Below are 27,605 nucleotides of genomic sequence, written 5' to 3' on the forward strand. Positions count from 1 at the left end.
CTGTATGTGGGCCTCTAGCTCTATACATGGCCCATGAAAATGGTAAGCCTGACTGCTAGCAGCCCTAAACTGTGTGTGTGTGTGTGTGTGTGTGTGTGTGTGTGTATACGTGTGTGTTTTAGCCTGAGCTATGACCTTTTTTTTGTTTTGTTTTTATCACCAGCCATAAAAACGGCAATCGTAGTTTAATCAGGGCTCTACAAAATAGACTCTTTCTTCATAATGACAGCTTTTTTCAGTAACACTTTCTAGTAATTAGGGGTGATTTAATATCTGCTTGTTTGTGCTTTTCCACTGACCAAAACAAACATGCACTTTACACGCTGTGAAGCTGCCACTGCCATCTGCTCATGTTGTTAGATTCAGCCAAGCTGCACATACTCTTAACTAAAATTGTCAATTAAAAGCCCATGACATGGTCCTTTTTTATCAACATTTACACTTGGATCATATCTGGTTTGTGTTGAAGCAGTTTTTTTCCAAGTGGGCATGTAAGCAGCATATTATGATGTTTATCAGATTTATATTAATTCTCGATATTTATGTTTGATATGGAAAAAAATGATGGTGATTCACACTGAAATTAAGGAACCTCCAACATTGCACGTTGGAAATGTTGTCAAAGCAACTAATGCATTTATAGTTTATCCTGCACACCGACACTCAATTGTAAAGGCAACAGGATCCTTTTATAGTCACCAACACCAGTAGAAACACACATGTACATGATTATAAGGGCCATACTGTGCAGTGAGCAATGCCTGTTGTCTGCATGAGCTTGCCTTACCTGCTTTAGTGTGTGTACTGTATGTGGTGTGTGACACGCAGTGCGAAACACACACCTTGCTTTCATTATGCTGTTTCCTCAGTTCTGTCTTTTGTGGTTTCTAATAAAATAGGTTGGACAAAGATGACCTCTGCACAGTTTGTCCCCATTATTTTAAATGATGTCGAATGAGCCAAGGCATTTTTGGTGTCTGAAATGTATTTCTTTAGATTTGAACACAAGGCTGCTCTAGTTGACAATTCAAGCAAAACTATAAAACTTTTTTTTTCTTTTTCTACAATTGAATTGTATTGATTGATTGCATAGTAAACTGCATATGAAATGAAGCATTATTTCATTCCTCAGTACCTAATTTGGAGGCAAAGTATTTCTTATGCCGTTGATTAAATAAGTATGTTGTAAATGTGTGAATTAGGGTTTTGGCTTCAAAAGTAAAGACCCATATTTCAGACACCGCATGTATCTTGGTTATTTGATTTAGTTTGGAGAAAATTTAATTTTGACCAAGCGATTACATTGATTTTATTTTTTGCTGTAAAATTAGTTGTAATGGGTTGATGAATATGTGCATAGTTTAAATGTTCTAGCTATGTATAGGTAATAGTTAAAAAAAAAAAAAAGAAAATATTATGATGTCATTTAGACTCTATTATCCTACATTACAGCATCAGTTCCTGTCAGAGGCGCTGCAGTCAAGAGCACAGAGTGACCCAGACCACGTCCTCTACATGCTTCTGAATGCAAAGGTAAGCAAAGAGTAGTTTGTATTAGTACCAGCCTCATGTGTGTTTCCCAGGAAAAATCCAATACAATTTCTGTATTTAAATTTAATTTAAAATGTAATATGCAAAATGTGCGTCACTGCCGCTCCAGTTTATATCCCAGGTTGTAATTAATTACACGTTTACCATGCTGTTTACTATCTTGTCCTACAGGGGGCAACAGTAAGCACGGCCACATGTTTACAGCTTCACAAACGAGCTGAGAAGATTACAGCAGCGCTGCTGGAGAGAGGAGGCATCAACACTGGAGACAATGTGGTGCTGCTCTACCCTCCTGGTATGGACTTCATATAGTCCCATGGAGTCTTCATAAACTCACAGCTTTCATTAGGAATTTAAACAGATTTGTCAAAGTGTATTTCTCGTTAAATGTGTTGAGATTTTTGGGTGTATGACCTGTCAAGGAACTGGGTCAGCTCAGATACACATCTAGCGCAGATACAAAGGAAAATGTTAATTATATTTGAATGCAGGTTCTGCTATTTTAATCACTTGTTCAATCTGCATTGTCATGTCAATTCTTTTGCTTTTTTTTCACAAACGTTAGCACTGTAATCCTGTTATGTTTTAATGCGGTAGAGGTCTCAGCTGAGTGAATTTTTTTGATTAGTCTTTGATTCCTTAAAACCGTTCTAGTGGTGGGCACAGATCTTTGGACACAACTTGATGTAATTTGTAATCAAAAATTATGCAATGATTTAACTTTTTTTTTCTATACAGGCATCGATCTTATTGCCGCTTTCTATGGCTGTCTGTATGCCGGCTGTATACCAGTGACGGTCCGACCTCCTCACCCTCAGAACCTTGCGGCTACACTTCCCACAGTGCGCATGATCATAGACGTGAGTTAGACGTACGCCACTCGGGCAGCTCCCAATACCACAGATACGAATTTATAATGGGAAAATAACTTGTCTTACTAATATCTGTAGGTGAGCAAAGCAGCTTGCATCCTGACCACTCAGTCTCTCATGAAGACTCTACGATCAAAAGACGCTGCAGCCAGCGTGAACGTGAAGACGTGGCCCACGATCATAGACACGGGTAACAACGAAATGCATTCCTAATAATGATGCGAGAGGATTTTATCGTCTTAATCGCTCACATAGACTCACACAACTGTTTTCCCAATGTGTGTAGATGATCTTCCAAAGAAGCGCCCGCCTAACATTTATAAGCCTCCCACACCTGAGATGTTGGCTTATCTGGACTTCAGTGTGTCCACCACTGGAATGTTGACAGGCGTGAAGGTAAATCAATTCATCATCTTCACTCTCATTTCATCTGATTACACGAACAGACATTTTCCCTACTGTGTTTCGAGTAAGGATGCTACCCGTCACTACAAAACCTGCTGCTTATATTCTATTTCCACATAATAACATATATAATAAAAAATATATATACAATATTGTTGAAAATATATGTAGAGAATATATACAAGTTCAAAATGGGATAGATACAGTAACATGCAGATTATTACAGTGAACAAAAACATCCTGCTGCATTTGCCTAAGTAACATTCTCAGTGTTATGTTTTACCATAAGAAGAAATCAAGTATTGTTTCCTCAGTTGAACAACTAATGTATAGAGTTGTACAGTTTAGTGGCCTCAGAGAGAAAAACCCCTTCAGAAGTGATTCTTTTAACAATGAGGCATATGGTGGTCATGATGATCTCAGAAATCATCACATAAATGTGATCAGGCTCCTGTACTCTTTAATTCCCTTTCCTTAATCTGGACCATAATTGCGTTATTATCTGAGAACTTCATATGATGCTGCTTACTAGAGGTTTGCCGATTAATCGGTACAGTTAGTTGATTTCTGGAACTATCAGCCATCGGCAAAAATCCACACCAATAGTTTTTCCAGGTTGTGTCTGTTGTTGGAGTGGAGTGGCTGAGCAGGTCCACTGTCATTATACAATATGAGAGCGGCCTCTAGAGGCGAATCACTCGCACCATGTGCTGTTTGTCAGACACGTTAAAATTTTGTTGTTTTGCAAGGTTTTTTTTTTGTTTTTTTTTTTCCTTTCCTTATTCATTTTGGATGCAACTGAGTGTTACTTTTTGTTTCAGTTTGAATGCATGTATTTTTATTTTCCTTAATATTTATAAAAAATATAATTTATATATTTGTATTTTATTGAGCCCATTTTCATGATTCAGTATTTATTTATTTTATTTTAATTTTTTATAAAGTTCAGTACTATTTTACTATTTGTTTGTTTTTGTCCAGTATCTATTTTAAAAACTATTGCTTGATGAATTGGTTATCGTTATCTACTTTATGGTGATCTACATCTATAATTAACAAGATGAGCATCTTTACATTGATATAAATGGTCTATGTTTGTGTTGCTTTCTCTATTTTAGATCTCTCATGCAGCAGTGAGTGCACTGTGTCGCTCCATTAAGCTACAGTGTGAGCTCTACTCCTCCAGACAGGTGGCCATCTGCCTCGACCCCTACTGCGGCCTTGGCTTTGTCCTCTGGTGCCTCTCTAGGTAAGAAACAAGCACTAATTACTAATTTTAGAACATTATATTGGTTTTACTTTTTGTTAGGTCCTTCTATTGATGCATGGTATTTCTGTAGCTAAATATGTTTACACTGAACCCAAAACTTGACCTCATTAAAATTTGACCTTTCCATCATGTTCTTTCTTCATGTATGTGGTTACAGTGTATATTCAGGTCACCAGTCCATCCTGATTCCCCCAATGGAGCTGGAGGGCACTCCTCCTCTGTGGCTGAGCACACTTAGTCAGTATAAGATCAGAGACACCTTCTGCTCCTACTCTGTCATGGAGCTCTGCACCAAGAGTCTGGGCACGCAGACTGAGCTTCTAAAGGTGATTACGATCATATATATTCAAAACATATTGTGTGTGTGTGTGTGTGTGTGTGTGTGTGTGTGTGTGTATAAATAAAAGTGTATGACTGAGTTGTGTTGGTTTGCAGACACGGGGTGTAAATCTGTCATGCGTGAGGAGCTGTGTCGTGGTGGCGGAAGAAAGGCCTCGCTTGACACTCACACAGTCCTTCTCCAAGCTGTTCAAAGACCTTGGCCTTTCACCACGTGCAGTTAGCACCGCATTCGGCTCTAGAGTCAACCTGGCCATCGGCCTGCAGGTCAGCAATCACAGCACACACACACCCGCACACACACACACAAGCCACCCATTTAAAATATTGGTATAATATATGTTTATATCATTCTTACACTCACTCATTTTGTATAGGGCACGGCTGGTCCAGATCCTTCTACTGTTTACGTGGACATGAAATCCCTCCGCCATGACCGGTAAGGATGATCTGCCTTAGCCAAGTGATCTCTAATCACAAAGAATATATGCATGATGCACTAACCGTGTGTGTGTGTGTGTGTGTGTGTGTGTGTGTGTGTGTGTGTGTGTGTGTTGCAGAGTGAGGCTGGTGGAGAAAGGAGCTCCTCAGAGTCTGCCTCTAATGGAGTCAGGAACTGTAAGCAAACTGTATATTTGCTACCTTTCTCTCAGCTGTGTGTGTGTGTGTGCGTACGTGCGTGTGTGAATAAACCTGAATTAAAGGTAATTGTATGTTGTGTTTGTATTCAGATTCTTCCAGGAGTGCGAGTAATTATTGTAAACCCAGAAACTAAGGGACCACTTGGAGACTCGCATCTGGGCGAGGTAACAGGACACACGCATTTATACATGTGCACAAGAAAAACATAAATAGCCTTTGATTTGCTAAAAAAAGTTTTCAAGTTTTCAAGTTTAATAATAACTATAAAAAAGAAACAATGGTAACGAGAGAATATGTCTGCGTTACATGTTTTTTCATGCATTTTCTGTTTCCTGACTGTTCCACCACAGATCTGGGTGAACAGCCCTCACAATGCCAGTGGCTACTACACCATTTATGGAGAGGAGAACCTGCAGGCTGATCACTTCAATACACACTTGAGCTTTGGAGAGACTCAGACGCTGTGGGCCAGGACCGGATATCTGGGCTTCATCAGAAGGACCGAGCTGCTGGACGCTACCGGAGGTCAGAGTTTGACAGCAAGAAAACACTGCATTTACTGAACACTGTATTAAAAAAGACATGAGGTGTAAAAGTTTAGAGTAGTATTCTATACGCACAGCTCAGCATTTCTGTTTGAATCTGTTGTCTTTTTGACGTGGCTGTGTTTTCACACACCATGCATGTGTGAATGAATATTAAAATTGTTCTTTAGATCGTCATGATGCGCTGTTTGTGGTCGGCTCGCTGGATGAGACATTGGAGCTGCGAGGTCTGCGTTATCACCCCATCGACATCGAAACATCAATATCACGGGCACATCGCAGCATTGCAGAAAGGTTAGTGTCATTTAGCATCACATTTTTACCTTCACTACTTGGATAACCTTTGCAAAGATAATTTTGCAACAGTTTTATATTATTGGATATTTTCTACACATAAGAGGGGCGTTTAAGTCAAACCTTTGACCTTTTAGAACAAATTTCAAGGAGGGGAAACTGCATTTATTTTTTTACACTTATCCCAGCGTTTAACGAACACCTAGAAAGATTCATCATAGAAAGATTTGTCAGTATGCATGAACCATCCTAGGACAGCCCTTGACATGTGCGCCGCTTATCAGTAATAGTACACACTAGTAATAGTACACACTACCACCATGCTAGCACTCAGTAATAGAAATTGTGGAATGATTACAAATTATTTATGCCCATGGACTGTATTATAGACAGTTAAGTGCTTATTGTGATTGGACTTCTTCACAGTGCTGTGTTCACTTGGACTAACCTGCTGGTGGTGGTGGCTGAGCTGAGCAGCTCTGAGCAGGAAGCTTTGGATCTGGTGCCTCTGATCACTGGAGTGGTTCTTGAAGAGCACCACCTGATTGTTGGAGTGGTGGTTGTGGTGGACCCCGGTGTCATCCCAATCAACTCTCGAGGGGAAAAACAGCGCATGCACCTGAGGGACTCCTTCCTGGCAGACCAGCTAGACCCCATCTACGTGGCATACAACATGTGAGCTCTGATGGGAACGTCTTCAGGGGATAAATAAATATCGCAAAAGCGGCAGTCTTTCCCAAGCCGGGAGCCGTCAGCCAATCATCTCTGTGCCTCTCGATAATGAGAAGCGGCATTAGACATGCAGCATCGTTTCCAGGAGGTGCTCCTTTTCTCCTTGTGCTAGACTAACAGGTTAACCCTGCCATGTTTTTTAACCCGCAACTTTACCAACGCCTATTTTGAAGATCACGGAGGCAAAAAAAAAAAAAAAAAAAGCAAGTTACTGACTGCTTGCAATTGCCTCTTCAGCAGGGCAGTCAGTACCAACGGCCCCTAAAGACCTTATGCTCTGGGTTCAGATCAGACAGATGCCTGGAGGGGATTACATATAAAAACTTGTCCTTGCACTTTATTCCTCCTCCTTTTGAGCCTTTTTTTTTTTGTGTGGGGAGGGTGTCCTTCATTTTTCATTCTACGAGTGCAAGCAAATTTAAAAGAGGTCTTGCAACATATTTTGTCCATCTGGGGAGAACACTGTCTGGTGTGGTGTAGTCTGGGATTACATTATGCAGCATTCAAGAGGGCAAAACTCTGTCCTGATTCAAGAGGGCTTCTGAAAACCCTTGTCGGTGCTCACTCAGATCTTCAAGCACCATTTCTCCCCTGCTGGACAAAACACCAGATGGACATCGTTGAGTATTAGCAAGATCACCAGCGTCATTGGCTGCGCTAGTTTGACACGCAGAATTTGCTTTGTTCATATATATATTTTGTCTTTTACTCAGAACTACTAGTTTCAAAGTGGAAAGTGAAAGGTTTACATCTAAACCTCTGTCTGCGCACACGAGAGTAGATTTTATAACTCATATTGCCAACAGTAATGCACAGCATTTGATAACCAGTGTAATAAATAGCTTTTAAAGGATCCTCATAGGAAGCACATTCGCGCATACTGGATTTCTATCTTGAAATTTTTATACGCAGTGAACCAAGGGTGGAAAAAAGTTTCAAGATAAACTCCATGCCTTATGAAACCTGTGGAAATTTTACTTTTATATGTATGTTTTATCCTTTTATTTTATTGCTGGACTTATACTTTGTACTGGTATCAAAGGGACTGGTAAAAATCTGGAAGGCTTCATGTGTGTGTGTGTGTGTGTGTGTGTGTGTGTGTGTGTGTGTGTGTGTGTGTGTGTGTGTGTGTGTGTGTGTGTGTGTGTGTGTGTGTGTGTGTGTGTGTGTGTGTGTGTGTGTAGGTTATCGTAGTGTCTCACTGGGTGTTACTGTATAATCAAACGGACACGTCATCACCGTCCCCTAAACTTGACTGATCGTTATCGTTTATGGGGAACATTTTCTCATCACTGACTTAAAAAGAAGAATTATAAAAAAAAATAACTATTTTACACATTTGTCTGTGAGGGAAAAAATACAATTTAATTGCACGTTCTGTCTTTTAATTTCTGTGTTTTGTTTTTTTTTAGTTCGTGTGTGTGCACATATTACTCATTCCATCATGATTGCAGTATTGTTAAAAACAAAAAGACAAAAACAAACAAAAAAAAAAAAGCATTTACTTTCTGGTTATTGTTAATATTAATGCAAATATTTAAGGAATGATTTTAGTTTTACCAGCTTTACATCGCTTTACTGTTTACATGCCGTTCAATGTTTTTGTCCATTTTAGCAGAGAATCGTGTAACATTTAACATCGGATACAATTGAAACTCACTTCCTGGCATTAGGAACACACGCAAATCCATCTGTGACAGAAGAGGTTTTATTCTGTGGACTCTTTACTGACAGCTGCTAATTCTGGTTCACTCGATTCAGGCCAACTGCAAACTGAATTATTCTGAGAACTGAACTTTAATCGTAGTGCCCCATTCGAATACTGTTCTGATGGACCGGATTAAGTTTTTCTTTTTTGTTTTGTTTTATTCTAGATGTTGCAAATCAGTTAATTTCAATGCAGAACTGAATTCCCATGTAATTAAACCTATTAAATAGACAGTGTTTTTTTCTATATTTTTTGTTAAACGCAAAATGTGTCTTCAACATCATAATACAATAAGTTAATGACCTACACGAGTTTGCCCCATGTGTAGTAGGTCTATCAGATTTATTTCACTTCTGATCACTTATTTCTTTTCTCAATACAACAATCCAATTAACCTCATGACAGAATATATAAATAGGAATCTGTATATAAACTATATATGGACGAAGGTTTGTGGGCATCTAATATATGATTGTGCTTTTTTAAACATCCGGTTCCACATCTAGTCCACGTTTGTGTTTATAATAAACTCCACTTTTCTGGGAAGATGTTCTACTAGATTTTGGAGTGTACTTGTGGAGACGCACTCACTCACAGGGGTGTTAGTAAAGTCAGGTACTGATGTAGATGAGGTGAGGAGGTCTGGGGTGCAGTCAACATTCCAATTCATTCCAAAGATGTTCAATAAGGTTTATAGCAGGAGATCTTCCACTTCAGACCATGTAAATCACATCTTCACGGAACTGGTTTTGTGAACAGGGGTCTTGTCATACTGGAACAGGTTTACTTCACACAGTTAAAGTGAAGGGAAATTTTAATGCAGCCGCATCCAAAAACAACTGTTTGAGGAAAAATCATATATGACTGGAAAAGCCAGGTCTCAATTCTTTTGCCTGCATATATGTACAGTACAGACCAAAAGTTTGGACACACCTTCAAAGAGTTTTCTTTATTTTCATGACTATGAAAATTGTAGATTCACACTGAAGGCATCAAAACTTCGAATTAACACATGTGGAATTATATATGGAATTATATACATAACAAAAAAGTGTGAAAAAACTGAAAAATATCATATTCTAGGTTCTTCAAAGTAGCCACCTTTTGCTTTGATTACTGCTTTGCACACTTTTGGCATTCTCTTGATGATCTTCAAGAGGTCACCTGAAATGGTCTTCCAACAGTCTTGAAGGAGTTCCCTGAGAGATGCTTGGCACTTGTTGGCCCTTTTGCCTTCACTCTGCGGTCCAGCTCACCCCTAAACCATCTCGATTGGGTTCAGGTCCGGTGACTGTGGAGGCCAGGTCATCTGGCGCAGCACCCCATCACTCTCCTTCTTGGTCAAATAGCCCTTGATGCCTTCAGTGTGACTCTACAATTTTCATAGTCATGAAAATAAAGAAAACTCTTTGAATGAGATGGTGTGTCCAAACTTTTGGTCTGTACTGTATATATTATACAAGTGAAATAGTAATTTGCAGTATGTGCAGTAAAGTGTGTCTATTTTAGGGCTGCTGCTATTGGTGATTTTAGTAATTGATTAACGATTATTCTATCAAATAATTGAGTGATTGGATAAGATACTTTTTTTTTTCCTTTCCTAAAGAGCAATACTAAATAAGAGCGAGAAAATAAGACTGGTTTCTTAAAATGAACAAATAGTTTTTTGGCGGGGGGATTTAGACCTGCGGGGGGGCTTTTTTAATGCACTGTATATAAATAAAAATCAATTTCAAATTACTTTATAAACGGTAACCGCACTATGCGGGGTTTTCATCGATTTTTAGTTTGAAATGATCTCAAACGTTCCTCCAGTTTTTACTCTGCAACGTTTTCTGTGTTTACCTGTCCAGAGCGCTCCAGAGTTTAGCGAAAGGTGCGTCGGTAAAACTGGTCCGTGGGAAACACGATTCATTGTGTTTTAGTTAAATGGACTAAACGAAGCGTCGAATTTTTCAAAATACTTAAGGAATCGTTTCAGCCCTAGTCAATTTTATTTATTTACATTTTCTTCGAATATTTTTCTTTTTACCCAGACGTGATCAGTGATTGATGTAACTGTTTGCACTTGACTGTGCTCAGGACACTATATAGACAGAAAACAAATCAAGAGAGATTTAAATATAACCTCTGTACAGCCATGTAAAACTGCAGGTAAATTTTCTCTTAGTAGCATCAGTAATGGTTCTCTATAAGTTCAAATCGTTCACTGATATCCAATTGACTGGTGCTAACAAACAGAAGCAGTGAACATGAATTAAGTACTGCAGTAATTAAGTAAATTTAATGAGAACTAAATATATTTGAAATTATTTAGGCCCCAACAGCACAATATACAATCGTATCAATTTGCGATACTGTATTGGCACAGTTCATGAGAATGTGTCCGTTGCCCTTCAGAGCTATCCTCTGCATCGTCACTGGAAGAGGACCACCACAGGACCACTCCACTGCAAGACCAACAATACTCAAAACAGCAATGACATGGACATGTGTGTGCTCGAGTGTCTTGTGTGGTGCTGGGGTACAGTCAGTATTTGTATACCTTCAGAGTGCACCCACAGCTTCCTCTTACCTCCCAAAAACATCCTAGGAGCTGAATGTGCGGTTTTATTCGATGCTGTTTTAATCCATTCTCTTTTCAAACATCACACTGGTGTTTTTATTCAATGGTTATTTATGCATTTGTTGTTTGGTGGTGTCTTGTGCAGAATTCTGCACATGGGCCATAGTACTAAACGGCTGAACTTTTAAAATGAAATGAATTAGAAATCATTCATGAGCTAAAGGACATCTAAAAAAAAAAGTTACAAATGAAATGCAATTATTGATTCAAAAAGAATTAACTGAAAAATCTGATTAGAAATATAACCATATATTGATAAGAATAGGTTATTATAATGGCTTGTGGATTCTGCAGCAAAAACAAATCTGAAATCGAGACAAACTTTTAAAATGTTCTTTTCTTTAACATTAAAATTGCAGTCAACTCAGTTTTGCAATTGAAATAATAAATTGCTGTTTGTTTCATTGTTTTGAGAATTTTTTTTTTCTCAAATATCTGGACTTTCTACTTATTACATTTTGAAACCAGACTCAAGTTTCAATCTATTTGATGACAATATTTTTTTCTTGTCATTGCACCTACCACTGGTGTATCATTTCCTGGCTATCATTCAATACAGACGTACACTGGACTAAGAAGCTAACAGGCAGGACAGAAGGCAACAAGAAGTATGGGACTATCGTGGATGAGACGGAGGGAGTCAGCGATGTAAACATTCCTGATCACATGATCATCATCATCTTCTGCTTGTGTTCTATATGGTGGATGTTCAGCCTGGATACATTCATTAGATAACAAATTTTTAATTGGTCTCTTTTCATGTACTTGAAACCCTATTGTTCATCTTCATGTAGTTCTTCCTCTCACTTTAGGCAAGAAAGATGTCAGATTGGCCCAATAATGGTGAAGATTTCTGCAGTGAAAATTACTTGACTTATTTCCTGAGTTCTCTCAAAGCAAGAACCATTTTGACTGACTTTTGCTTGCACCTATATTTATATACAAATCAATATACTTTATAGCATATGTTAATCAATAACCTTGTGCATTACACATTGAGGAAGCCAAAGGGATGTTTACTTATTTCTGATAAATCACTATAAATGTGTTTATAACTTATAGGTGGGGCAAAAGGTGCAGTTACAGCTGTCCTGCTAGATCTATTGTGCAAACACTGACTCGAAGTCCAGTATTTTTTCAAGTTGAGGACTTGTAATTGGTTGGATTTTCCTATTTCTGCATTAAAATGAACTGTGTAGACAAGACTACGAGTTGTTGAGACATGAAAGTTGGTTAACAGGTAGTACTTCTTTGTGAGGGTGAGAGAAACAGTGTTGATCACTGATTGGTTGATGGGAAACATGTGGTAATAAGTGCTGAGTCATTGGGCACCAATGGGGAGCAGCATGCTTTACACACTGTACACACCTCTCAGTGAACCTGAGAAGCATATCAAGTTTAAGGCAGTCAGTAACGTGTGCTCCACTATTGAACTGAAATCACAAAAAATGTGTAAAAGGCTCTTTATTAGCAAATGATTGTATATAATGGTCCATTATTTATTCAAGGTTTTTGTAGCTTTTAGGGGGAAGAAAAACTAGTCGCCGTCTTGCGAAACTGGAGGCAGCGCATGCGCAGTAGATCAGTAGTGCCGCCTGTTGCTCCACCCATCCAAGATGACGCGCACATTCACGATGATTTATCAAAAGAAATTATGTGTATATATTTATATATTTTAAAGCGATTGATTGAGTCAATAGATAGAATACAAGGAAAACACACATATTCCTTTTATTTTCCTTCAAATTTAGCTTTAGCAGTATGTAGGAACTGAAAGCACGCTGGAGCTAAAGTTGTTAGGGGTGGGTGGGCTTGGGTTACACCACGCGAGAGACACGATTGGTCAGAGGAATCATACGAACCAGTCTTTTGAGTTTCCTACTTCATAGAGTCATATATCTAATTAGCATAAAGTTAATAACGATCACGTTTGAAATTAATGGCCCCTCCGGTCATTTTGTCACTTATTAGTGTGAACCTGTGTTTAAAGTCGGCAGCACGGATCCAAACACAGGCTGCGCTTGGTCTTGACCACGCCTTCGAGTAATTTAATTGGCTCACGATTGCATCGTTCCTGAGTTTGACTTCCGGGTTTTTGTGTTTATGTTTGGCTGACTGTGGCGGGGATTCATTACTAATGTGTTCTGACTGAGCTTCAGTTCTCATTTGTTGGATCACTATAGAGTTCTGTCCGTCCACGCACACATGTAAGTGTATGTTATATATTCTGCAAAATCTATATATTTTAAATACAGGTATCAAGCTTGTAGAATCCCGTCGATTAAAGTAAAAGGCATGTTTAAGAGATCTGTTCTGTATGGTATGTATTAACTGTAATAAACTATAAACTAATTTTATGTTTTACCTTAACAGAAGTTTCATAACTAAAGAAATAGTATGGGTAAGGAAGCGGCAGAATGTTAAATATCTGTAGCATGTGTTGATCTCTTCTACTTTCTCTTTTCTATGATTTTAAATGGTATTAGGATTCCTGTTGACTTGTGACTCTACTTTTTCCTGTTTTTGTTTTTCCCCCAATTAAATAATTATGATTTTCTGGCTTTGCCAATCTGTGCATGTACATGTCACAACTGAGAGATCTGAGTTTACTGGGTAATGGATGCACCCAAATCATAGCAGAAGTTAGAAAATGGAATGAAATCTGTAGTAATCCAGAAACCTCCTGTTGGATTTCACAGAGAAGATGAGCACCCTACCCCTGTCCCGCTCTGAAGTGTTTGGTGAGCTGAGGAAAGCGCTGCATCAGGACAAAGAATTTCATCAATCCGATGTCCATATCTTCATCATTTTGGGCGCATCAGTAAGTTATGAGCAAAAAGGGTGAACACATGACTCTCTAGCATGAATATCCCAAACACAACATTAAATTGTATTGAAAAGAGGGCTTAATGTCATTGTAAAAAATATATTTTTAATAATCTGCATCTTGGTTCTATTTTATTTAGATTATGATAAAACAGCCCCACCATAGATCATGTCTCTGTTCCATTTCCACACCTTACACTATCTACTTGCAATGATTGAGTGATCTTGAGTTTTGAGTTTGCTTTTTTTTTTTTTTTTTTTTACTGTAATTTAGAGGAAAGTGGAGGTCTTGTAATACAACACATGAAAATAGGAATACTTGAATGAGGAAATGAATCTTGCAGCACATACAGACTGAGTAACACAAAGGGAACCAGTCATGGCAGTAAATGCTCATTGGTCAGCAATTATGAAAGCAGGCCACTGATTACTGAATGGCCAAACATTATAAAAGTTCTGTCGGGTCAGAAAGATGTACATGTCTGGAACAGGCTTCTGTAGAGATGTTAACTTGGGACAAAACAGCCATTACAATGACTAAGGGATAAAATAAAGAAATGCCCATACCTATTGGCCTACATAAGGCTAAAACTTGAATAAAGGAATGTGATTGATTTTTTTTTTGTTTTGTTTTAATTTCTGTAATCTGTAAAATATAAGCTTTCGAATGCAGAAAAATTAACATTGAGGAGGAAACGGAGAGTTCTCCTTTTTTTAAACAGGTGTGGCGCTATTGCGCCTGCTTGTGCAGCATCATTCACAGTCAGCACTTTTTCCTGCAGGTAACTGTAGCTTTGGTAGACTTAGGTGTGGCACTATGCCCAGACTTGTGACCTAATACTTAAACAAACACCAACTGGATCTAATCTCTGGACAAAACCCTAATGTGACTTTTTTTTTTTTTCTTGCAATATTACAAATGGCCTATAAACGGGTTGTGTGAAAAGTTTCTAATAAGATGAAGTTAAATCCTATCCACAGGATAAAAAACGATGTGACCTGTTGATGAGTCGCTTTTTTGAGGTCTGATCACCCGGCATTTCATCCAGACAAAGATATGAGCCTTTACTTTGCAGCCATGTTTCACGGTAGTTAGTCTGAAAGGGCGTGGAACGTCTTGAAGGCGTTTTGAGTGTTCTACCTGGGTAACATATCAGATTACGGTAACTGTAATAGCATAAGAACATTAAGAACCCTGATCTGTGGTGCATGGAAATGGGGTTTTCTGGTGCTGAGTTGGTGTTTGGGGAGAGACCGAGACTTTTGCATGGTTTATATGAGGACATGCACTTTGAGGATTTTAGGTTAACTGCTGCAAAATATGACCTTTTTCAGTCTATCCAGAAATATTTTAGATTCCCTTAAGGCATTCTACAAAGCGTATCTAGATTATGCTCAAATATAGTTCTTCATTAGCATACGCTACATACTCTGATAGAAGTCTTCCTTTAAAGGGGCTCAGACCTCAGAATTGATGATTATCACCAGGTAAAAGCCTGGAATGATGGCTTTGAAATTTAAGATCTTCAGACCTTTTGACTACTTGTCAAACTGCTGACATTGAGCAAGGCCACACAGCTTTTCAGCTTTCTGTTCTGATAACTCAAGCAGGTACTTGGTGCACATGTTGCTAGGCAGCATTAACACAGATTGAGAGATGCATGAAAAGGGACATCTGGGCTTCACAAAGAGCTTTGTCTGTTCGGGCTGATCTGAATAGCCTTGTTCTTTTTTTGAGGCTGGATTGCTGGTGTAGCAGGAAATGCAGTGCAAAAAAATTACTTTTTGGGGGAAAAAAAAACTGAGGCAATAGTTTAAACCCATACTTCCTACATTTAATCATGTCTATAAAATATATAAACAAATATATTTTTTTTCAAAGCAAAACATCTCAGTATTCATTAGATTGTATCATCATATAGTGCATACAGTTTGATAGTTTGTTTTATATATCATAATCTACTTTCAAAATAAAGGTTATTGTTGATATAAATGTTTGTCTGTAGGGGTGATAAAATGTGCCCATATACTAGCACTAAAAAAACGGCACTAATGCAAGAGTAAAATGCTGATAAGTGTTTATTTTTTTTATATATATTTAGCAGTCATGTATTTGTTCCCTCAACCCCAGTCATTATGGTTGCACAACCCAGTGCACTCTTAGTGCCGCCTGGATAAATGGGGAGGGTTGCGTTAGGAAGGGCATCCAGTGTAAAAACATGTGCCAAATCAAACCTGCGGATCATGAATACGGATGATCCGCTGTGGCGACCCCTAATGGAAGAAGCTGAAAGTACTTTTTTTTTTTTTTTTTTTTTAAAGCCGTCATATATTTAGATGTATTTCTAACTTCTGATAAAGATGCAAGTGAGTTGTGTGCATATCTGAGCATCTCACAAACCACTGGTGTAGGTCTGTTATAAAATAAATGTGTTCAAGTTGTTGGTACACAATCCATGCAATCAGCTTGTCAATGTGTACTTGTTACTGTAATCTCAGCCAGTTTACTGCATGCTTTTATTTGCTGAGGTCCTTCCTTGTTTCACAGTGCCATTTACTTGGCTGTTTTGCTGGTTTCTTTTTCCTTCCTGAAATGTTACTGTTTACCATGTGAGAAACATCAATCTTTTTTTATTACAATGAAAACAAATGTAAATGTTTTGAATTCCTGTATTAAAATCTTAACGAAGACATAATGCAAGAGTACACCATCTTTGTTAATCCTTATTAAGAAGAGGAAATGACAAATTTTACCCCCATATCTGTGAAATCAACTGTAACTGTGCCACAAATCATGATACGTTTGCTTGTTCCTGACTTTAGCATGTAGTTTGTGTTATAAAGTCAAACAATTATTGTGTTGTGGGTTTTTTTTTTTTTTCTCCAGTCAGTGACTTTTTATTTATTTTAAATCTAGAAGGATATTTGCTCTATATTAGTGTTGCACCACTGTAATTGTTTTATTATTATTATTGTTTCAACTCGCACCTTGCTGCTTTTGCACAATGGAGGGTTTTTGTTTGCTTTTTTAAAAATACAGTAATCCCTGTTTATCGCAGTGGTTACATTCCAAAACTGCCTGCGATAAATGAAAATCCGTGATAAACGGACGCCACCCCAAAAATGCTATTTTATGTAACTGTACTGTATTAACATTTTTAATGTTAGAATTAATAATTCTTTTTTTATTAATAAATAAACAAATTTTTAAACATTAAAACTCGAACTGCGGTAAAGCGGGGGATTACTGTATTGCATTTTAAAATGGAGTTTGATTTTCTGTGTATCTACAATGAAAACAGAAGTTCATATGTTGCTACTTGTATTGCAGTTAGGTTACAGATTGTTTAACTCTGGGTTGAGGCCACATTATTACTCAACAGGAACTTCTGAAACATTAAACTGTTTCTGGACTCATGTTTTTGCCGTTAATACCAGTTTTACAAGTGCACACTAACACTTGGTTGATTTTATTTATAGTTTCTGTATGATCATGCATTAATTTGCCCATTTTCTCAATAAGCAGAAATTCAAACAATGGGTCTCATTGTGAAGCCGTGTATTAGTTCCGTGTAAATGTTTGCATAAGACGACACACATATGAAAATAAATACTGGAAAAAATAATAAATGTGGACCAAGTAGCATCCTGGGAAATTTAACATAAAATGCTATAACTTCATAACTTAGGAATAGGGTGTAACATTTTGAGAGTTTGGACACCCCAGTAAGTAATGCTGGTTGTTGAAGTGGTGTCGGACCAATGAATTGGTGGTACCTTGATAAGATTGAGAAGTGGGCGATAGAAGCCACTGTGCAGATCATATAGAATAAAAAAGTGTCAAAAAGTGACCCTGTATTTGGTTCTTTCCTGGACTGTTACCACACAGTTCAATAAAATGTCTTTGGATGCAGTAACGTTGCATTTTTCCTCTACTTAAATTAGGAGTCCCAAACCTGTTCCAGCATGATTCTGCCCCTGAACACTAAACAAACTCTGAAGATATGCTTTGAGTGGAAAATGTTGAGTGGCCTGCTATAGCGCTTTAACCCTATTGAACAACTTTGGGATAAATTAAAATGCTGGCTGCAACCCAGGCCTCCTCATCTCACCTACATCAGTACCTGACTTTATCAACACTCCAATATATATCCATATATCTCTGTTTTTAGATAAATATATATAAAGCTAAGAAAATAATAATACAGGTATATCAACAGGAATGTAGGGTGTGTGGGAGCTATGAAAACAAATCCATGCCCTAATCCCAGGTATTGTCATTGGATTAGGCTTATGTCATCAAATCACGAGAAAAGCACGTTTTTATACATGTTTATTCAGCCTGACACTAATTTTACTTTTGTGTATGTTTAACTGACAGTTTTACCCAACATGACCTTTGCATGGGATTTTTGAAATTTGCCACACCGAAAATATTTCCACATAGTTTTGTCACTTGTACTTTCAACATTTTTTTTTTTTTTTTTAAATACATTTGACCAAAGTCAAATATTTTACTAGGGGAAATAGGATTTTGATAAAAACCCACAGTTTCAGATTTCAGATAGTGTTTTTGCATACATATTATGCCTACTCTTAAAGGCATTCAGTCGTATATCTCTGATATTTATACCACTGTATGCATAATATGCTGTGTTTACATAACAACGCTGTTTTCCTTTTTTCCATAGGGAGATCTGGCCAAAAAGAAGATTTACCCGACTTTATGGTAAGAAAGTTGTGAGGTAACGTATGGATTGCGGTGTCATTCGATGGTCTACAGTATCAGATTACATAAGAACTGTTTGACTTAAGTTGCATGCGTTCAGTGAGCAACTTTTTCTATTGACAGGCTTTGTCTATTCATGAGGTCAGAGGAGAATTCTTCAAACTGACAGGATCTCCAGTAACTCAAATAACTCTAACATTGTTCATATAACTTGAATGCAAATCCTCTTAAATGAAACAACTCTAATATATTCTGGTCAACACCTAAAATAAAGTTGAATGAAACTGATTGTGTATACACAGAGCAAGGGCTTGTTTTTAAGAGAGTTCTGTCAGAAAGGATGTTTGTGCTTAGTAAATACGAGCATTATTTATACTCTTTTAATATGTCTATCATGGAACAAACTTTAAAAATATTTAATTTTCTTCCTCAGGTGGTTATTCAGGGATGGTCTTCTTCCTGAACAGACCTTCTTCGTGGGCTTTGCACGCTCTAACCTGAGTGTGGATGCCATCCGAAAAGCCTGTCTGCCCCACATGAAGGTGATCTATCGTGTGTGTGTGTGTGTGTGTGTGTGTGTGTGTGGTTTATACTAATATTTTCTACACTTCCTCAGGTGGCGGACACTGAAGCAGACCGTCTCGCTGCCTTCTTCAGCCGGAACTCGTACATTAGTGGGAAGTATGATGACGAGGCTGCTTTCTCCAACCTGCATGTTCACCTGTTGTCTCTGCCTGGTGGCCCTAAGGCCAATCGTCTCTTCTACCTGGCCCTGCCGCCCAGTATTTACCAAAATGTCACCAAGAACATTCGCCACCAGTGTCTTAGCACCAAGTGAGAAGTGGTGATTTTATTTATTTTACAAGTTTATTTGCTTGTATATACATTTCACAACCAGTGTTTATGATTCAAAATGTTTCATAATGGATATTTGAGTATTAAAAATTGTTCTTTGGATTAAAGGGGTTGGAACCGAGTGATTGTTGAAAAGCCTTTTGGTCGTGACCTGCAGAGCTCGGAGGAATTGTCCAATCATCTTTCCTCTCTCTTCACCGAGGACCAAATCTACCGCATAGACCATTATCTTGGCAAGGAGATGGTGCAGAACCTCATGGTCTTAAGGTAAGCCTTTGCTGCATCATATTCTTATACTGTAGTCTTCACTGATTTGCATCTTTGTGTTAAAAAATTAATATAACTGTCGCTATGCTTATGTACGTTCATTAAATGTTTCTAGGTTTGGAAATAGAATATTTGGACCCATATGGAACCGGGACAGTATCGCCTGTGTGGTTCTGACCTTTAAGGAGCCTTTTGGAACTCAGGGCAGAGGTGGCTACTTTGATGATTTTGGCATCATCCGGTAAGATGATTTAAGTAAATTAAAGAGGATCCACACATTCTACTGCTTATTAAACTTGCATGATTTGCCAATAGAAAATCTTTATTTATTTTTATTTTTTTTTTACTCTTCCCTTTTTTTTTTTTTTTTTAACCTATTTTCAGCGATGTCATGCAAAATCACCTACTGCAGATGCTGAGTCTGGTTGCTATGGAGAAACCTTCTTCCACCAGCTCAGATGACGTAAGAGATGAGAAGGTAATGATTTTGCCATCGAAATTAACCACACTACTGAGGACATCAAGATGTGAAATCTTAGTGATTGAGGAAGGAAAAGTATTGCAGTGAGTTTGCAACACTGTTTCACTTTAGCAGCATCTGCTGGTCAGTTTTGCAACCGCACTTGGAAAACCTAAATCTAAATCCCAAACATGAGGATGTCTCATGTGTTACTCAGAAAAGGGTCAGTTCTTTTAGATGAGCATTGAGAGCTCAGTGGTGTTACTCTTTCACTCTAATTTAATTATGGTGCTTCCACGAGAAGCTCTGTTTAAGCTGGTCATGCTCATTCATGCAGGAATGGTAGGCTAGACTGGTATGTTTTTGCGTAATGGGAGAAAACTATAGAACCTGGATGAAACCTACATGGACATGCGCACATACACAGTGCATTACTCTGTAAAGCGGAAAATTCAAACTATTAGTTTAAAGGATTCCTTTGCCCAGTGCTTGAGTGTGTCATCTTTCATTCCTTCACAAAGGCTAATGTGGCATACACACTGGCAATACCCATTAAATAAATATCATGCAGGCTGTTATTTATGTTTAGTTGCTGTGAAATATATTCCACCTCGCATTTCACATTAATCCAGTGGTTAAGATGAGTATAGTCGAAGAACAAAAAATGTCAAGGTTTATGTTCATTTGCATTTTACATTTATGGCATTTAGCAGACGCCCTTGTCCAGAGCGAAGTACAAGAGTGCTTAGAGTTTGTGTTTCAAGAGAAGAGGTAGGTCTTTACCCATCGCTTAAAGATAGCAACGGACTCCGCTGTTCGGAGAGTTGCGCTATTCCAGAGATGGTTTCCACTGAGTAGTATGGAATACTTGGAATGTAAAGCCATTTACACAGTTGCAGCCTAAATATGGCAGCAGCAATATTACTTGATCAGAACAACTCAAGGAGGGCAGAACTGCACAGCAATGACCAATTACCTGTGTCATTTGCTAGACTGCATATTGCGACTTACGGGGCACCACAGCACAAGCCAAGAGAATGTGCACGACCCACCGAGTAGTGTGGCATGACCAATTATACAGTTCTCTCCTGCAGAAAATTTCTGCTTATATGGAGCAAAATAGATTTCCATACACCATGGAAAATAGGCATAGGGGTTATGGTCAGAGGTATTTCAAATATACCTGATATTCTTTCTGGAAACAATTGAACAGAATGAAGAGTATAGATAATACAGTATAATACAGTTCAGTTCAACAGCACACAGAACATTTTGAGAGGAATAAATGATATAAGAAACTCCTGTCTCTAACCTGCAACAACCCCCGTGGCCTTATTTACACGACTCTTTAAACCAGTTGAAAATAAGTTTTTGGGCTCATGATAATTTTAATAGATGTCCATCAGTATTTGACTAATTATTCTATTCATAAATTTGTGCGCTAAGCATAAGATTAGTCTTTTCACATAAACTGAGTTGATTAAGCAAAGAGTCTAGTGACAAAAATTATAATAAACATTTATAGCCAGAGTAAAACAGTACTTTGGATATTTGAAGGCAAATACTTTTAAAAGTTAAACGGAAGTACTTTTACTGGAGTAAGATTTACTACTTTTACTCGAGTAAATAGTTTGTGTACTTCATCTGACATTGAGGCGCCACATGGAATTGGAACAAGGAGTTTTACTTCCTACTGTATCTGATTGCACATTTGATCTGGTTCCCTCTGCAGGTGAAGGTGCTAAAGTGCATTGAACCTGTTTCTCTCTCGGATGTGGTTTTGGGCCAGTACGTGGGAGATTCCGAGGGAGAAGGAGATGCCAAGCTGGGTTACCTAGATGACCCGACTGTTCCTAAAGGATCTACACAGGCTACATTTGCTACGGTCGTACTCTATGTTAGAAATGAACGTTGGGATGGTAAGCAATGTCTGCTTTTTGTTTTTTGTTTTTTTGGAAAAATTTAAACACCCAAACAAATGTTTTGATTGTACCTGGTAATGTCTCCTCCAGACATTTATAGACATAATCATGTCAGTGCAAAAAGTGTAAACCTGTGTTTAGACTTGCCATTTCATTTTGCGGTCTCCAATCACCATCTCCTCTTTTCCAGGTGTTCCATTCATACTGAGATGTGGAAAAGCACTGAATGAACGAAAGGCAGAAGTGAGGCTGCAGTTTTCAGATGTACCAGGCGACATCTTCAATTCACAGTGCCGTAGGAACGAACTGGTGGTCCGTGTCCAGCCCAATGAGGCTATCTATGCCAAAATGATGAGCAAGAAGCCAGGAGTCTACTTCAGCCCTGAGGAAACTGAGCTGGACCTGACCTACCGTAGCAGGTACAAGGTGAGAAAAAGGGTTCTGATTACTGTTTTTATGCTTGTGACAGTGTGTGGTTAAGGCATTATGGTTTTGGGTTGTTCGTTTGTCTTTTAGATATGAGATTATTATTTAAATGAGTCTTAAAAAGAAGTGGTTGAATGTTTTGCAGGATTTATAGGGAATGATCACTGCAACCAGCAGGTGAACTGCTACGATTTTGGATCAAAGTGCATTCAAGGTCACATTGGATCAACTATCCAAGAGTGTGTGGGTGGTGGGTTTTTTTTTTTTTTTTTTTTTTCCCCATTTTATTTTTGTAGCTTCCTTCCTGTTTGTCATCCAGAGATGGTACTTACCTTTTCATTTTCAGGAACACAAGGCCTATATATGACATCAGTTTATCCACGCGTCTGTCCGTGCCACCATCTGTGTGTCTGGCTAAGATTTTCTTTAGTACCATATCTCAAATAAAAAATAGTTGAATGGTTTGTTAGATTTATATGTAATTTACAAAGTAGCCAGCAAACAAACTGATTAACCATGTTCGGTTCAGTTCCAAAATCTAAAGTAGTCAAAGGGAATTCCAATCATTAATTTAATGCTGGTAAGTATTCTAATGCAATAGTGACACAAATGACAAAGATGTATAAATGTACCAAACAAATACAAAAACCACAATTCGGAGGTCTTCATACAAGACTATAACTCCTGGAGAAACGTACAATGCATCTATGCAGTTCATCACGGCTTAGCAGTGCAAGAATGATCATACAAGAAACTACCTCGTTTGCTCCTTATATGTTCTGTTGTTTGGTGAATATCGTACAGCAAGTTAACTAGCTCAGGACCCTCGAAAGAAACGCATAAATATTGCTCCTCAGCTGGTGGTGAAAAAATGAAACCACCACAATCCATTGTTATTAGTCGCTGAACATTTAATTGCGTCTAACTGTTGCTTTGCCTTTTGTTGCTGACTGATCGGCAGCTTTTGTAGAAAATAAATTAATTCTGCTTTGCTTGCATGAACGCAGGGTTAATATATACTTGTTCTACTTGGAAAGCAAAGATCATAAGATCAATAACGATCATTTACTTTGTGTGGCAGCATAGGGAATAAGATGGATTTTAACAAATCGTTTGGTCACTAATATATTTTGGCATCCTTACATTTGAGAAATTATAAATATATTTCATCAAAATGAAGCGGAAATGTTTTATCTTTAATTTCGGATGAGGTGAGTAAGAAACTAGATAACAATCTCAGGAGTAAATATGCTGAGTGTGATTTCTTCCTACAGTAAATGTCGCAGTCTGATCAGGGTTTCGAGTGCCATAGTGACAACAGTGAAGTACAAATATGTTGACGTATTCTTACTCTTTTTGTTCAGGATGTCAAGCTTCCAGATGCATATGAGCGTCTGATTCTGGATGTCTTCTGTGGAAGTCAAATGCACTTTGTGCGCAGGTGAGACTCCTACTCAAATTCTTATTTCTTTGAAATGCATTGCCACTGTAGCAAAAGTCCCGGAGCACTATATTTGAATGATCTGTACCTTACTTGTTTTAGTGATGAATTGAGGGAAGCATGGAGGATCTTCACCCCACTTCTTCATCAGATAGAAAAGGAGAAGATTGTTCCTCATAAATATAAATATGGAAGGTAAACCTTGGATACAATTACATTTACAGCTTTTAACAAATTTCCTTATACAGAGTGATTTACAATAATCTTATTTATACAACTAAACAGGGCTTTGCACAAGGGCTCAGGGTTGGCAGATTGTGGTTCTGGAATTTGAACTCATAGCCCTCTGGTCAGAAGTCCAGCGTTTTAAACACTAAACACATTTACATTAACGTTTACGACCTTTGGCGGATGCTCTTATTCATAGTGACTTAGAATTACACCAACCAGGTATAACTTAATGGCCATTGATCCGGCATAACATTATGACCACCTGCTTAATATTGTGTTGGTCCCCCTTTTGCTGCCAAAACAGTCCCGACCCATCAAGCATTACCAGCATTAACTTCTTTAGCAGTTTGAGCTACAGGAGTTCATCTGTTGGATCGGACCACATGGACCAGCCTTCGCTCGCAACGTGCATCAATGTCGCCGGTTCACCACTGTTCCTTCCTTGGACCACTTTTGATAAATACTGACCACTGCAGACCAGGAACATTCTCCAAGAGCTGCAGTTTTGAAGACTCTCTGACCCAGTCGTCTAGCCATCACAGTTTTTTCCTTGTAAAACTCACTTAAATTCTTACGCTTGCCCATTTTTCCTGTTTTTAACCCATCGACTTTGAGGACAAAATGTTCATTTGATGGCTACTATATCCCACCCACTATCAGGGGCCATGATGAAGAGATAATCAGTGTTATTCACTTCATAGCTCATAATGTTATAATGACAATGTTATGCCTGAGCGGTGTATATTACTGTGGCAGCTGGTGGTGCTGGCATTTGAGCTCATGACCCAATACTCACTACCTATTACTTTCCTACTACCACTTGCCAGCTTTAGGATCTAGGTCTCTATTGTCTACACAGAATGGTTACCGAAGTGTTGTTGATTTGAAAGAAGCTTTTTTGCTCAGGATAGTACTCGGCTTTATTTGGTGTGGGTTTACAATACTGATGCCTTTTTCATACTGTTTACGTAAAAGGAAAAAAGGCTGCCTCTCTTATTTTTCTCTCTGTGAATTATTGGGATTGGAGTAGTTTGTTGTCCGAGCTATTTCTGATCCTAACCCGTGTTGTTTCTAACTTTCAGTCGTGGACCTCCCGAAGCAGACGAATTGTCGCAGAGGGTGGGCTTCCGTTATGAGGGAACATACAAATGGATCAATCCCCACAGACTCTGAACAAAGTACAGACATTGTTTACATGTGTTGGTTTGTATGCCGACCAAAATAACTAATTAGATAGATAGATAGATAGATAGATAGATAGATAGATAGATAGATAGATAGATAGATAGATAGATAGATAGATAGATAGATAGATAGATAGGGGTGTGTAAGAGAGAGAGAGAGCTAGCAACCACCGATGGCAAAAAATAGCAACCGTAAAAATAATTCACTTTTTCCATATCAGGCCTATTCGCATATACAACTGTTCTTAACATTTGCACTCTCTTTTCATTTTCCTCTTTATATAAATCACTGCTCTAATCTGTAATTAATTAAAGAAATGTATGTCACTGTTGGCAAATAGGAGACCACAAAATCCTTTATACTGTATGTTTGAAGTGTTGAGTGCGTAGGATCTTTCTAATGTTAATCAAAGTCTTATCATTTTACATAGTACAGTGTTTTTGTGTGTCATGGATGCACTGTTCACATGAACCTTTGTGCGTATAGGTCATTAGTCTCATCAACTTGGTACATTATACATATGAAAGAATTGAAATGACACACAGTTTTGTTATACACTTTAAATTTGAAAATATTTGGACACCTGACCTTGACACCCATATCTGCCATTTCAAAACCATTATCATAAAAGCAACTTCTTGTTAATGCAAAAGTGCACTTCCACTACAGGCTTTCCACTACATTCTGGAGCATGCCTGGGGGGGATTTGTGTTTATTCAGTCCCAAGAGCATTAATGAGGTCAAGTGAGAAGGCTTGGGACTTGTCTTTGTAACAATTTGACCAGTTTGAAGTTGTTGAGGTCTGGGAACAGGCCACACCATCCTTTTAAACTATCTCTTTCTCTAACTCACTTTGAACGGGGTATTTGTTATGATGAAATGGGTTTATGCATCTTTGTTCCAGTCAAAGTAAATCTAATCAAGAGGTTTTTATTTTCATTTTAACCATATAAACACACACACACACACATACACAGTGAGGGGGGGGGGGGGGGGGGGGACTTTTGTCCAGGACTGTTGTGCTCCATTTAAAACAAAAAAACCCAGTAAATAAATAAACGCAAACATGCATAGGACATTTTAGACTGCATGTGTTCAAGTGCACAAAGTGTAAGAGAGTGTAAATAATAGTGTAATATCACTCTGTTCTATATATATTGAGTATGTGTAACATTTGGTGATGATTTGGCAGCAGGTTCATTTGCAGTGAAGAGTTTTTGAGGGTGTATATCAGTGTAGCCTCTTATTAAAGAGCCCGATGGCTTCTGGGAAGAAACTGTAACAATCTGGATGTGTAATAATGGAATACATTAATGCAACAGCATACAAAGACATTGTAGATTGTACAAGTAGATGTAGTAAAATTGTATGCGTCCAATTCTCTAAGAACAGTTTGAGGAAGAACCACATATGGGTGTGATGGCCAGATGTCCAAATACATTTGATCGTGTAGTGTATATACAGAATTTTAGTCATTGGCTCACAGGTTAAACCATGTCCTTTACTTTAACTGTTTTAAACTTCCCTTTTGTCTTTTGCATTGTCTACATGGTCATATGATTTTGGTTGAATATTGTCAGTTCTACGAGTTATTAATACATTACCTTATTTTATATTGTAAATGAGACTTAATGTTCTTAAACCTTTGCAGCCTGAAGAAAGTTTTTCAAAGTTTAATATTTTGCTGGTTATTGGAAAAAACCTGCTTGGAGTCTTAACACCTTGTCAATTTAGCTGTACATACAGTAGCTCATTTATTTATAATGAGCTGTATGTCTCAGGAATTTGTTAAATATTTATTATTGGATAGGAAGTCCATTTTATTTTTTTCAACAATTAGAAGTTTGTGAATCTATTCCTGTTTTCATAAATTAAAAAAAAGCACTGTAACAAGTTTATGACAATAAGCTTATATATCCAGCCTGTACACCATTATAGTGTAAAACTGGTATTCATTACTAGGACGTGTACTATATGATTAAAAAAAACATTTTGCCTGTAAAAAGCAAGTTTACCAGTAACATGTAAATGTTAATCACAAGTGGATAAGAAAGAAATGCTACCAGTTTAAAAACTACACCAAACATAATGGGCCAAAAAGAGAGAATTTCAGCCATTCAGCCTCTTCAATTTCCATTAAAGTGGCCATCATTACCATTCCAGCTGTAAAAACTAATTGGTTTTACTTGTGCCTAAGCAAGTGCTTCCTTTTTTGCATTTTTATGAACTTTACATTTACATGAAGCTTTTGTTATCTGCTTGAATTTTTATGTACATTT

General features: G+C 37.9%; 2 protein-coding genes across 5 annotated transcripts in view; both read left to right on the top strand.

The window, feature by feature from the left end:
- dip2ba (disco-interacting protein 2 homolog Ba) overlaps positions 1–8,589 on the top strand; it is a 59,081-nt gene extending 50,492 nt beyond the window's left edge. Inside the window, exons 26-40 of one of the 2 annotated variants that reach the window (XM_083569751.1) lie at positions 1,453–1,533; positions 1,723–1,846; positions 2,290–2,411; positions 2,502–2,613; positions 2,710–2,819; positions 3,947–4,077; positions 4,256–4,424; positions 4,534–4,704; positions 4,815–4,876; positions 4,998–5,055; positions 5,169–5,243; positions 5,430–5,604; positions 5,795–5,918; positions 6,345–7,752; positions 7,835–8,589. In XM_083569751.1, coding sequence (XP_083425877.1) covers positions 1,453–1,533; positions 1,723–1,846; positions 2,290–2,411; positions 2,502–2,613; positions 2,710–2,819; positions 3,947–4,077; positions 4,256–4,424; positions 4,534–4,704; positions 4,815–4,876; positions 4,998–5,055; positions 5,169–5,243; positions 5,430–5,604; positions 5,795–5,918; positions 6,345–6,597 — 1,767 coding nt within the window. In that variant the 3' untranslated portion in view covers positions 6,598–7,752; positions 7,835–8,589. The remainder of the gene's footprint in view (positions 1–1,452; positions 1,534–1,722; positions 1,847–2,289; positions 2,412–2,501; positions 2,614–2,709; positions 2,820–3,946; positions 4,078–4,255; positions 4,425–4,533; positions 4,705–4,814; positions 4,877–4,997; positions 5,056–5,168; positions 5,244–5,429; positions 5,605–5,794; positions 5,919–6,344; positions 7,753–7,834) is intronic. The other variant, XM_083569750.1, reaches the window with a different exon arrangement.
- A 4,378-nt stretch (positions 8,590–12,967) lies between these two features.
- g6pd (glucose-6-phosphate dehydrogenase) lies at positions 12,968–25,399 on the top strand. Of its 3 annotated transcripts, XM_083569883.1 has the most exons (14): positions 12,969–13,191; positions 13,358–13,385; positions 13,684–13,805; positions 18,502–18,539; positions 18,973–19,081; positions 19,156–19,373; positions 19,503–19,661; positions 19,777–19,902; positions 20,046–20,139; positions 21,854–22,040; positions 22,234–22,469; positions 23,834–23,910; positions 24,013–24,105; positions 25,224–25,399. In XM_083569883.1, the coding sequence occupies exons 2-14, from the start codon at positions 13,382–13,384 to the stop codon at positions 25,312–25,314; spliced, it is 1,554 nt and encodes a 517-aa protein (XP_083426009.1). In that variant the 5' UTR covers positions 12,969–13,191; positions 13,358–13,381; the 3' UTR covers positions 25,315–25,399. The 3 variants fall into 3 exon arrangements, with proteins under 3 accessions (XP_083426008.1, XP_083426009.1, XP_083426010.1); XM_083569882.1 differs by lacking the exon at positions 13,358–13,385 and having other exon boundaries at positions 12,968–13,304; XM_083569884.1 differs by lacking the exon at positions 13,358–13,385 and having other exon boundaries at positions 12,971–13,191.
- The last annotated feature ends 2,206 nt before the right edge of the window (positions 25,400–27,605 follow it).

This window comes from Silurus aristotelis, assembly GCF_946808225.1.
Source record: "Silurus aristotelis genome assembly, chromosome: 19".
NCBI classification, from domain to species: domain Eukaryota; kingdom Metazoa; phylum Chordata; class Actinopteri; order Siluriformes; family Siluridae; genus Silurus; species Silurus aristotelis.

What these genes read in the sequence shown, in the direction of transcription:
- g6pd (XM_083569882.1), top strand. Translation starts at nt 13,280, where the DNA reads ATGTTTAAGAGATCTGTTCTGTATG. An exon ending in TCATCATTTTGGGCGCATCA is followed by an intron (nt 13,806 to 18,501) that starts GTAAGTTATGAG and finishes TTTTTTCCATAG; the next exon opens with GGAGATCTGGCCAAAAAGAA. An exon ending in CCTGTCTGCCCCACATGAAG is followed by an intron (nt 19,082 to 19,155) that starts GTGATCTATCGT and finishes ACACTTCCTCAG; the next exon opens with GTGGCGGACACTGAAGCAGA.